The 12,725-nt window shown below is 37.1% G+C and overlaps 1 protein-coding gene across 1 annotated transcript in view; it reads left to right on the top strand.

Annotated features, from left to right (window-relative positions):
- The window catches only part of LOC104627106 (threonine aspartase 1-like), a 19,974-nt gene extending 12,191 nt beyond the window's left edge, over positions 1 to 7,783 (top strand). The window contains exons 5-6 of the mRNA XM_010295214.1: positions 1,362 to 1,446; positions 7,668 to 7,783. Coding sequence (XP_010293516.1) covers positions 1,362 to 1,446; positions 7,668 to 7,755 — 173 coding nt within the window. The 3' untranslated portion in view covers positions 7,756 to 7,783. The remainder of the gene's footprint in view (positions 1 to 1,361; positions 1,447 to 7,667) is intronic.
- The last annotated feature ends 4,942 nt before the right edge of the window (positions 7,784 to 12,725 follow it).

The raw sequence follows: 12,725 nt of genomic DNA, 5'->3' as shown, positions 1-12,725 counted from the left end.
TTCCTGCTCTCTCAAACACCGTTTTGAGTTAATTTCCTTTGTGCAACATATTGCCTTACCAGTTCATTGGTAATCCTTTGATGCAGAACAATTGTATGATACTATACAGTATTCACAATGGGAGTGATTTGCTCAGATAGATTTGGAGGATGTTAACTTTATAATAAAATGCAACTATTAAAAAAAAAAAGAAAAAGAGTACAGGCATTTAAATTAGGCTTTATGTTTGTTTTTGTTCTCTACCTCTTCGAAGAATTTACTGGTATATCATGTGACATAAGGCCAATTGATATTTTGGTCTCTTAGTTAAGTTGGTCAAATTAGGATCCTAAGGGACCAGTTTCCTTAATAGTATCAGAAGGCTATGCAGGGTGCTAGCTTCCAGACTGAAGTCTCTCATATATTACTGAGAATGGGTGCAGCTGATCATCTGTCAAGCTGTTTGCTTGGGACATAAAATTTCTGTATACTGTAGATTTTTTCATTATGATTTCCCTTACATGATCAGTTACATTTGGTTTTATTTTGTGTGTTACTGCTACAAGGTTAGATACATTCACATATGGGATTTATTTAATCTGAGAACTAATGTGCTTCTCCTTTTTTTTTTTGTGTGTGTGTGTGTGTGTGTGTGTGTGTGTCTAGTTTTGGCTTTCAGTATAAAACAAATATAGGTATGCGGTCCTAAATAGGGATTGTTGAGGTTTTGTCATAAGTACATTGAGCAGCCTTAACTGTTACTATTGAATAGCTTTTCTGACAACATTTCAGGCTTTGTTCTTTATCCTAGAGTAGTTCTAAACCGTGGTAATAACTTCCTCATGTAGAAATAAACCTAAAATAAATAGTAAAATTAAGTGTTTCAAGGCTTGTTTGTTACAAAATGTATCCTTCCAACCATGGGGAAGGAGGAAATGAGGGAGTGAAAGAAAGCTGAGCCTGAGTCCTATAATCCCTGTTCTGGCCACATGGATCCAAATGAAAGCTCTTTCCGTCTTGAAAAATTAATGCTCATAAAACATCTTTGGCCCATAGAATACCACAAATTTAATTTGAGATTTCTGTGGTAGGAGGGCACTCCTAGTATTTCAATATGATTATTTTTCTATTTTTTTCTTTCTTTATTTTTTGAAGAGGGGTGTTGATTAGAAGGCCTTGTCACCACTGATAGGACATGTGAAGAAAAACTGATAAAGTTGTTATGACATTGAAACACAACACCACAAGGTGTCTCTTAATGAATAGGCAAAGCCTTGGAAGTTAAAGGAAGATGACTTCCATTGCCAAAATGAACACTACGGTGCTATGTGGAAAAATATTTTAATGTTTTATTCCCATTTGTTGCTAATTTTTCTTTTCAGGAATCAAGAATCCAGTTTCAGTTGCAAATAGATTGTTGTGTGAAGGGCAGAAGGGAAAACTCTCTGCTGGCAGAATTCCACCTTGGTAATTGCTTTGTTCTGCTTGACTTTACTTTGGTCTTTCTTGTCTATTGCATGCAATATTTGAAGGTTATATTTTATCCCAAGAAGGCTGCTGCTGTTTTACATACCAGCGATAGTGTGCCTTTAAAAAGAAGATAAGCTTTGTTCTCTGATCTTGAAACATCTTGCGCACTTGATGAAGCTGGGGGTAGAAGAAGTGTTGTGAATAGATGGCAACGTCATTTGTGATAATTTCTGTGTGATTATTTCCAGCGATGTCATACTGAATTCTTATGTTTTTTACTGTAGCATTTAGGGAAAAATCCCTAAATACATGAAGATTAAAATGAGATTCTACTGCCTTTGCCTCTGCCTGCCTTAAAAAAAAGTAACAGAGTTTTTAAGAAGTACGTAAAAGAATCCTACTTTAATGCCTGTCTTTGTGGCATTATTTTGTAGCTATAGTGTGGAAATGTGCAGTGTTTAGTAACTCCCTCTTATCTTAGCCAAAATAGTAGTTTATTTTAAAGATAAGTTTAATAGTATTTACAACAATAATTTGCAACAAATTACAACTACAATGGAAATGTGCACGTCTTTATTGAGATGGGTATAATACTTAGATGGAAGAGGTAGCTATTAAATGCATAACAACTTTAAATATTATTGTATCATTTTGGAAAGAATCCAAGAAAAGTGTTAGAATTGATTGCTCTTAAAACCATCATATTTTCATTAGCAATTTAAATTGACAGGTAGAGAGCTTGAATGATCCATTCATACTAATTGACTGTTATCCTCAGTTATTGTACCCGGTACCCATTGCAGACATTTGCTACCATTTGCTAACTAGTGGACTGCACTATTTGCAAATGTATTAAACTAGCACTTAAATAGTTTAAAGTGTGTATATTTAGATTCACAAATGTTACTTTCCTTACTATGTTATTCTGTAAAATTATCCAAATAGTCTGCATCCGGATAGTACAATATTCCAATTTAAACAGTGAGGAAAAGCACTGTCAGTGTTGTGTCATGCTTCAAAGGAAGGCCCTAGATCAAAAAAAGCCCCCCTGAAACCAAACCATCAAGTAGATTTTCCGTTTAAAACTCTTCAATGAAGAAATAAAAGAGTAACTGTAGTTAGTGAGAGAACCTCTCTTTTTTTTTTTTTTTTTTTTTTTTTCAGAGGAGGCATTTACTAAGGAATAGGAACTTCAATATCAATGGCTGTTAGTAGCTCATTTCTTTAGAAGTCAGGAGAAAACCAGGGCTTAGCTTAGTTACATTAAAGAGAGTGTCAAATGAGGTGGGTTTTTTTGGTGTTCCAGAATGATTACTGAAGTCAGCTACAAGAGCAAGCGCCTGTGATTTAGTTTTGTCTGTATCATCACAGTGTTTTCTCTAAATTGTTGTAAGGAAGAGCACTTGGGCATTTTAGTATGTTTGCTGTAACTTCATGACCTAGTTTATGTTGCTATTATTTTGAAAATAATGGAATAGGAAAGAAACTGTACCCTCTTGCCCTCAAAGGACAAGACTAAATCTTTCAAACACTGTGCAAGGTCTTGGCTAACAGATGCTTTGAAAGACAAGGGAGTTCAAACTGTTGAGGCAAGAGGTGAACTGTCTTCGGAGCTGACACATACAGTTTGTTGTGCCAACATTGTGGACCTGAGTTTCCTAATGCATATTTTAATTTCCCTTTCTCCGTTCTGGATTTTGTACATGTATTTTATTACAACAGATTAGTTACCCTGGGAACAATCTATACTAGTGGGATATGATGGCTTGTGCTTTAGCCTTGCTTTGGTAGATGCTCCTGTACATACAGGGTATCTCAAGTCCAGAATGGTAGAGCTCATGTTTGTTATAGGTGATGACTATTGATGACTTCATGCTTTGCATTTCTGACAGGGTTTGGCATGACACATTATTGTTTTGGGACTGAAATATATTCCTGCACAAGCTGGGAATACATATAGTCAAATAGCAAGAGAGCAGCTGTATTTTTGGTATTCCTACCCAGTGTCAGGATTTTAGTAACCAATTTCTATTTGTAAGGATAAGCAAGTTTCATCTTGTTTCTCGTGGGAAGATAGTGTATTGGGCAATCTTCCCGATACTGCTTAGCCTAAAAACCTGTCTTGTTAAAGAAACCTAGCGGTGGAGACTCTTTCTATAGCATGATCTAAGCTAGCTTAATGTTTTCTGGCCAGAATGTTTGGCACATGACCACACAAGAAAAATTCAGGAACTGTGAGATTAGAAAAAGTGGCATTATGGAGATTCTTGTCTATAAAAGAACATGTGGAGGCAGTTAGTTTGGCCTGTTTACCCCTGTTCAGCAGCCACTTCTATAGTGATAGTTCAAAAACAATTCAAAGTGGTACATTTCTGATTTTCAGTAGGAGAAATTCTAATGAGTGTGAATTAATTTGTTCTGAGATGGTAAGCTTATTGGGCAGGAGTGATCAAGTGTCCTAACTGATGTATCCAGTTTGCTGTGAAGTGCTCTGTTGAGTGTGTCGCTCTGGCTCAATATCTTGTCATCTTGTTTAAAACATAGAATCCCTCTATCCAAATGAAAATTTAAAAAGTTTAAAGTAGAGAATCCCTGAATACACAAGTGCATGTGTTGAAATGTTGTTCTTGCATCTTTCTGTCATATTTTATTCAGCCCGATGTTGTCAGGATTTTCTCTGCCTATGTATGCAAGAACAGAAAATACTGAACTTGCAAATGTTTTGTATTATTATGTAAAATGTTCCTGTTCATGGTATAACTTTACAAAAAAAGCACATTGTAATTACACAATTACGTATTGTTTGGATCTTTGGAAGTGGTCTTTGGTCACAGAATAATGGATTAGGTGTTTTGTAGTAATAAGTTTGAAGTTTTTCTATTTCTTACACTGAAACCATGACCTACCTAAGGGAAAAGGCTTATTTACATTTGTTTACTTTAGATACGTAAGAATTGCAGGAGGATACAAATAGACCTAAAAGTCTCCTTTCTTAGAACTCCTTAGTACTACTGACATCTAAGTTTGTGTCTGTATTCCTTTTTCAGTATTAAGAGTAACCCATTTGGGAAAGAATCCTTTCTCAGAGTTGTTTTTTCCCCCTTCGGCTATACAGAGATTTGTAATTGCTTCACAGTTTTACAGTACTGTCGGCAGGATACGTACGTTGTGTAACTTGCAGGGCAGTGCATAGTCAAGAAAGTGCCTAGAGTGAAGACTTGCACCACCTTTTGTCTCTGTCCTGTATTTCTTCAGAACAATTTGTTCTTTATAACAGTGATTTCAGAGTGATTGGTGCATTTTATAAAAAATGCTACAAGTGGGTTAACATTCAGGATCGCCATGACCATCTTTAGTGAACTTAAACTTCTTCTGCCAATTTGGTGTGGCCTGTCTCCATACAGCCCATATTAAATGGTCCTGTTTGGAGCAAATAGCACCAGGATAACCATGTTCTCAGAGAAAATGGCCTAGGAAGACCATTTTAAGAGACCCTTGCTTGCATTTTCTGTTAATATGTTCTAGTTTGCCTGAAATTGGAAAGTGTGTCCAAGCACCGGCTAGTTGCTGGGAGGTTGTTTTCATCTTCTGTGTGTTCTGAGCCTGTAATAAGTACAGAGTACTCTTCATTTGATACATTTGCAAGAAAGATCTTTTTATCTTGTTTGTGCAGAACCAGCTTTCAGAGTAGCAGAGCACAAAGTCATTCATCCTTTGATTTTGTTTTTTTTCCCCCCCTTTGGAAAATTGTATTTTGAGTTAACCTAAAGGCTTTTGAAAGTTGGTGGGGTTTTGTCTACTTTCTGTAGCCCACTGGCTTTATTCCCTATTTTCCCTCTTCCCCAGTAAATCAAGCTTGGTTGTAACTGTTTAGAGGTAGTTTTATTTTATGTCAGCTTAAAGTATTGCCCTGCTCATTCTTGCCAGCTTTTCTACATGGCTACATGGATGATTCTCATGGCAACTAAAGCAGTTCCCTAGCGCCAGACTGCTGGTTCCCGCCCTCTCGCCACGCTATCATCCGTGACTGGTACAGTTGTGTGTGTGGCTGTCTGCTGAACTGGATCATAGAACTTTTCGGGATGGTGTAAAGACTGTTTAGTCTTGTTTAGGTTATATGTGTTCAGCTCCCAGCAGAACTGAGTTCACACAGAGATACAGTATAGGTAATACAGACAAAAAAGGACTGAGATCCTGATTTTTTTGTGTGTGTGTGTACTGTTTATTTTAACTTTTCTATGATTATGCTGTCTTTTCAAGACATCCTAACCAAAAAGTTTACAAAAGGTGGATGATCTCTGTGGTGTTATGGGGCCTCAATTAGATGTCGCTTCAACTAATCTAACTATTCTTTGGGACCAGAACTGGAAAATACTTTGTCTGTGCCCATCCTATAGGAGGGAGAGGAATCTAGGAATTAAGGACACAAGTGTGAGCAAGGTAAAAGTCGCATCACTTAAGTTTTGAGACATTCTTGGGTGCATTTTTTGCACTCTTCATCAATACTAGTGACTGTTTCTGTGTTGTTAAGTATTAAAAAGGCTTGTAAAGTGTGAGATTGCTTGTAAAATGCAGTATTTCTGTCTGATGTGTGCTGTTCAAGTTACCATATATAAAACTCCTAATATTTGAGCTTGATACTTTCTCCATCTGCCCTTCTGCTCTGTGTAACTTGTTTTATTGAACAGGAAGTGTTTATTCAGTTCCCGAGAATGTATTGTTGATAGAAAACTTTTCTTTTAAAGATCAAAACCTTTTTCTTTTAGTCAATGGAGAATACTACTTAATTAGGTTTGGCTACAGTTTGCATTTCTCTCATTCATTACATTAATGAAAGTGACAGATTGTTTCTTGAGCACTAGCTTACCGAATAGGAGACACCTGAGTTCTCCCAAAGTACCCAGTAACTTATTCTACAGTATCTTGCAACAGCAACAATATTTATCTGGAGCTGCACTAACGATAAGAAATATGTATTCATTCAAATTCTCATCTAGATAAACTTTTTTTAGACATTTGTAAAGAAGGACTGGGGACATCTCTTGTATTGGTTAAGTCACAGAGAAGATAGAAAGTAGCACCTCAAAAGTCACAGAGAAGATAGAAAGTAGCAAATTCAGTATGTAGATACTGAAAACCACAGGTGTCAGATACAGCACTGTCAAGAAATCTTCCAACAGCATTAATACCAACAAATTTACTATATCAATAACTTTCTCAGAAATTGTAGTACTAGGTGGCCCCAGGAACTTCTTTGTAGCTGAAATAATTTCTTTAGCCTCATATTAATGAATCTGGTATTTCTATAACACTTTTTGAAATTGCTGTAAATCCTCAGTCTTTACTTGTTGTGTCCATTAGGCAGTTGTGGTGTTCTTATTTCAAAAGGGGAATATGAAGTTAAGATTGGACATAGTTTTCCTTTATTGTGTTGCTGTTGTTGGTACTGTTGCACAGCAGCTTTCTGAAAGTGTATGATTTCCAACTACTACATTGCCCTTTTCAGATTAATTTCTTTAAGGGGAAACTGTATAGATAATTGAGGACTGAGGCTTGCTTTTCTTTTTCCTCTCCCCAAAAGTTACATGTCTATGTATATTTTTTGCTATCATTCATTGCCATGGCAGTGCGGTACTATAAAGCGTTCAGTACTGACTAGAAAACAACTCAGATTCTTGGGGTTTTTTTGCAAGTATATGAGAAATGCAGTAGAATTGTCTCATTTGTAAATGCTTGATAAAACTCCATGAGATAGACCTTCATCCTTCTAAGTATGGCTTATTTTTAGTTTGTGTTGTACTTCTTGAAATACTTCTTGATATTCCTGGGGCGTTGTCTGACTTTACTGGAAATACCTTACCATTCTCACCTCATTCATCCATGTTGTTGGTTCTTCAAGATCTTGCAAAGTTGTTATAGACAGCAGGACTCTAGATGGCTTTGTCCTGTTTTAGCTGCAGCTAAAAGCTGGTGCTATTTGGTAATTACTTTTGAATTTAATAGCACGTGTTTTTATGCAATACTAAACTTAATGTCAGAGTTGCATAGTCTTTTAATGAAACTACGCAAGGTTGACAAATGTAATTATAGCTGACATTTCTGTGAAATATAGACAGCTTACAATTTTAAAATGACAAAACCAAATAGAAAAAATAATTGCAAGAAAAGGGGGATTTGTTATATGGTTTTGTTTAAACTCCCTCTTCTGTGTCTCCTAGCTTTTTAGTTGGTGAAGGAGCTTACAGATGGGCAGTTGATCACGGGATACCAGCATGTCCTCCAGGTATCATGGCTACAAGTGAGTAAACTGGTGGTGTCAGTAGGAAGAACAGGACAGAGTAATTTTAAATGGTGCCTCATTTTGAGGTGTACATCACTTCACTGTTCTTAATGTTCAGCTAGCTTATGGTATTATGGTATATAAGGATGATTTAAGTTTATTAATTTTCTTTTAAGTATCTAAACAGAAAAAATTATGAACTACTACTTCAGCTGCATTTTAGCAACATCTAATTCAAGTGAATTTGGGATTCTAGGATTAAATCCAATAAAGAACTTTTTTTACTGAAATGTAGGCTCTTTAACACCTCAGTCCTGCAAGTCTCCAATTGTGATCCATCTTGGATCCTAAAAGCACCAGCTAGCCACGTATCTAAATTCAGCATGTGCCAGTTTGACTGCCAGATTCTATAGTTATACCTATCTCTGAGTCTTTGTCCAGGACTACCTTTTTTTTTTTTTTTTTGACCTAGGTAGGCTTTGCTTCATCTTATATGGTGGAATAACCCGATCCAGAAAATAGACTTGGATTGTACTGTATACTAGCAGTAGTCAGGTCTCGTACAAAACCTTTTTTTTCTTAAAATAAAAGAAGTGATTATGTTATATTGATACACCATCTGTAAACTAGGCTGAAAATTAGTGCACTTACCCATGGCAAGGAGGATGTGGCTCCGCTTCCTTCTCTTCTTCAGTCCCCCTTCCTTTTGGAAAGTGCCATTACTAAGAGTCTGTAGTTTGCTATAGGTGAGATCATGCCTTACGCTTCCTGTTGAAGTTATGCAAGAAGTAAATCAGAGGTCATTACCCGAAGAAGAAGGAGAACACAGAAGATTACAGAATGTTTCTTTATTTTACAGTGAACAGTATTTTTACACAAAATACATAGGTAGTCCCTAACCCAGAGGTTGAATCCCAGGGCTCCCATTAAGGCTTTTATTTGGTCTAGTTCTAAATGTGGGTAAATATCCAGAAATTACAGTTCAAAGTTTCTAATACTCAATGCTTAAATGTAACCCTGAAACAGTGGCACTGTTATACTTGATCATGCCCATTTTCATACATATTCATGATACATTTAATTTTGAACAGAAAGTTTTGATTTCTAGTTCCAGGTGGCTGACACTTTTGCCCTATCTGTCTGCTGTCCAAAACAGCATTTGCAGAACAACTTTTGGGCTCAGTTAAGCAGAACACCTTTATTTCTGTGACTCTAGAAAGAGCTTGGTGTGTTTTGGTGTGACTCCTAGAAAGGTTTGGGTGGTTTTGTGTCAGTTGTGGTTCTTTTGGGGGTTTTTTTGGTGGCTGTTTTTATTTAAGAAAGTAGTTGTGTTTAGTAGATACTCCATACTCCTGAAGGAAGGCTTCTTAACTAATTCTGTATGCATGCACAGAAGTTTCCAATGTTTCTAGTACTAGTGTGTTTCTGTTGTGCCAGAGATGACTAGATTGTAACATTAATTGCCAGATGCTATTTTACTAGCTAAAATGTACCCTGGTCAGAGCAAATCTACGTGTTATGACTTAAAATAAGGCTGACCAGTACTAATTTGGTTTACCTAATCCAGACTATGAATTGAAGATGGGGAAACATCAGAAGAGTAATATCAGCCAATATATTTTCACAAACCTGCTCCAAAACACCAGTGAGTTCTTCTTGTCTCCTCAGTATATTCAGCATACTGCTACTTAGCAAAACAATTTGCTTTTAAACAATTACCAGGACTGTGAAGTTAATCCTATTGCAAAGTCAATGCAGAAATGCCATTTGCTGTTGCAGTATCAATGAAAAAAATATCGCTATTAAAGTTGCCAACCCCAGTCTGCTTCCCACACTCCCCCGCTGCCATCCAGGTTTATACATACTGAAATACCCACCTGCATGATCATATGCTTGAGCCATTGCTCAGGATGGACCTGCTTTAGGGGTCAACTGATGCTGTGAAGCAGGTTGAGACTGTTAAGACTTTAGTGTAGGCTAAGTGAATGTTTTGCTGGAAGAATGGTTTCAGATTAGGGTAATTGAAGGATATGCTGAGAAAATCAGTGGCAGAGACTGAGTTTCAATTGGGTATTTGTTGTAATACTGAGCAAATTACTTAAAACTGAATTCTTCACAGATGTTCTCTCCTGTTGCTTGAGCTGAGCATAAATGATAGTCTATGTCTAATTGGATTTACAGAAAGGAGGTATTTGACTATTATAGTCTTGTGCTTCAGTTTCCTTCTCAATACAGATGAGATGGCAGTGTCTGCTATTTAAGTGTCTAAAATGGATACATAGGAAAACAATATTAGCTTACATTAAGACTGCATTATTAGCCATTCTGAGAGGCACCTAGGAAAAGGTTGCTTGAGCAACTTAAAAGTTGTCATTTTTCCTAAGATTTGAGTACCCTTAGTTTTCATGGAATCATAGAATCTTTGGGTTGGAAGGGACCTTTTAAGATCATCTAGTCCAACCCCCCTGCAGTGAGCAGGGACATCTGCAATTAGATCAGGTTGCTCAGAGCCCCGTCCAACCTGACCTGGAATGTTTCCAGGGATGGGGCATCTACCACCTCTCTGGGCAACCTGTGCCAGGGTTTCACCATCCTCACTGTGAAAAATTTCTTCCTTATACCTAGTCCAAATCTACCCTCTTGTAGTTTAAAACCATTACCCCTAGTCCTATCGCTACAGGCCTTGCTGTAAAGTCTGTCCCCATCTGATAAGCTCCCTTTAGGTACTGGAAGGCTGCAATAAGGTCTCCCTGGAGCCTTCTCTTCTCCAGGCCGAACAATGCCAAATATCTCAGCCTGTCAAAAACACTATATTTTGCAGTATAATCATTAATGGTAGTATGTCTGATTTTTTTTTTTCTTTAAAAAAACCAACAACACAACAGCAAGAAAGAGCAAACAAAACCCTGAAAAATCAATTCCAGAAAATGTTATGCTGATTTCCATACCAGTCCCTAAGAAAGTTAGTCTTGTAACGCGTAGACTTTTGGTCAGTGAGGCTGGAAGGTAATCACTAACACTGTGTGTCACAGCGCGGGATTGTTATAGCTGAAAAGAAATTGTAAAGTGTCTCACAGGTAATGTTTAAGAAAGCCAAAATTGTTTTTTCCGGGGTTACCAGGGGAGGGAAAGTTAGACATGCTTCAGAAGCAATTGAAGAGAATGTTGTTTCCAAGCAACCACAAAAGATCTCATCTGAAGCCAGCTATTGCATTAAATAATGTAACAAATGTCAAAAAAAGGGAGACTTCTTGATTATGCTTGCTACAATTGCTATGGTAGAGTTTGCATGGAGAGTTGGGGCTAAGTTAACTTGAAATTATGTGACAAGTAGCTCTCTAAAATAAAGAACTGAAGTAAATGCCAAACATCAGGAAAATACGTTTAGTAACTTAATTACAAAAAACCTAAACCCAACCCCCTAAAAACCCCTAACCCAAATCTTAGATTTTTTTTTTTACTTACATACTAATTGCATGTACTTGCAATAAGTATTAGCAGGGACAATTAGGTGTGCATGTTTTGGCTTCTCTGTGCTGCACATGGGAAATACATTCTTGAAGTCGCATTATTCTGTCTCACTTTTCCCAGACCTGTGACGGCAAGAGTAATGTTATACATGCTGTAAGGCTGTGGGATTGTGCGGTTGGTTTTGCATGGATGGAGTTCTCTGTCTGATTAGTTACAAAGAACATTGCACGATCAGCTTTGTGGTCACACTCCATAATTCTCTCAGAACTATCAAAGTATCTAAGCACCAAACTGAAACGATATTTTAAACCATGTTACTTGTTGAACTACATCAAGGTTATGTCAAGGCTCACCTGCTTTGTCTTCTTCGGTTTGCCAAGTGTGCGAGGAAATGAGATTTCTACTGTTTGTAGAAATCTGGTGGCTTTCCAGTGTAGTGAGTGGGTGTTGGTTTGGTTTTTTTAAAAAAAAAAAAAAAAAACCTCCTGAAATGTGATCTGCCAGTATTGCCTACAGTCTGCAACAAAGCTGAATTTATTAATTCCTGCCCATAGTAGATCTTAATTCCTGCCAATACTAGAGCCGATACTAGCTTATGCTAGAGCTTTGTTACCCTGCGCTAGAAAGACTGCTTTGAAAGTGTGATCAAAGTTTTAAGAGTGTAATTACAGTTTAGAAATGCTAATTTACTGTATAACGCAGCCTCTTATAAATGTTAAAAGTATACTTGAAATGGGCAATGTAAATTTGAGGTACAGCTTCAGCTGTCAATATCTGTGCCTACACTACTAATAACAGAACTTTTGTCTGAATTTTTCAGTTCAGCCTACAGTAGATGCAAAGTAGTTGATTTCACAAAGATAATGTGGTGTGAGACAGTATCTTACAATTGCTTACAATGTTAAGTCCTCAAAGGGGAAGAGAAGGAAGGTAACTACTCATTGCAGCAAGCTTGTACCTCTAACTCTTAACAATGTGGAAGTGACCATAAGTATTTCAGTAACTTTTATTGCCTAAGAACAAAAGCAGTTGCAGGGGATCCACATAGCTTGATAACTGGAATCCAACAGGAGCCACAAATGATGCTTAAGGAAGACTATAAACCAGTGCAAATATGTACTTCCCTTTTCCTACCCCATTTGCTATCCCAGACGCTACATTCCTGACTCATGACTGGTTCCTGCATACATGGAGGTAATCAGTGGCATTTTCTCACATGAAATGGTTGTTTCCTCTTGAGCCCATATTAATTTCTAGCATCTGCAAAAACCTTTACCACTTGACTATGGGTTGTGTGAAGCACTGCCTCTTTTTCATTATTTTGAGACTTGCTGCATAAAATCTGCTGGTTTATTGTCAGGTCACTGCTCAGAATCCTTCTTTAGTCAAGTCCTCTTATTACCTTGAATAACTTAGGGTCATCAGTAAAATCACATCTTGTTGTTAAACAGAGCAAGTGGTACTATAGGTTGGTTTGGCATTCCATTTGTAACAGGCCATTTATTTACTTGTACTTTGTTTTCCA

This window comes from Phaethon lepturus, unplaced genomic scaffold, assembly GCF_000687285.1.
Source record: "Phaethon lepturus isolate BGI_N335 unplaced genomic scaffold, ASM68728v1 scaffold10169, whole genome shotgun sequence".
NCBI lineage: Eukaryota > Metazoa > Chordata > Aves > Phaethontiformes > Phaethontidae > Phaethon > Phaethon lepturus.
Note: the sequence above shows the minus strand (reverse complement) of the source record. Positions and strands in the feature narration are given on the sequence as shown.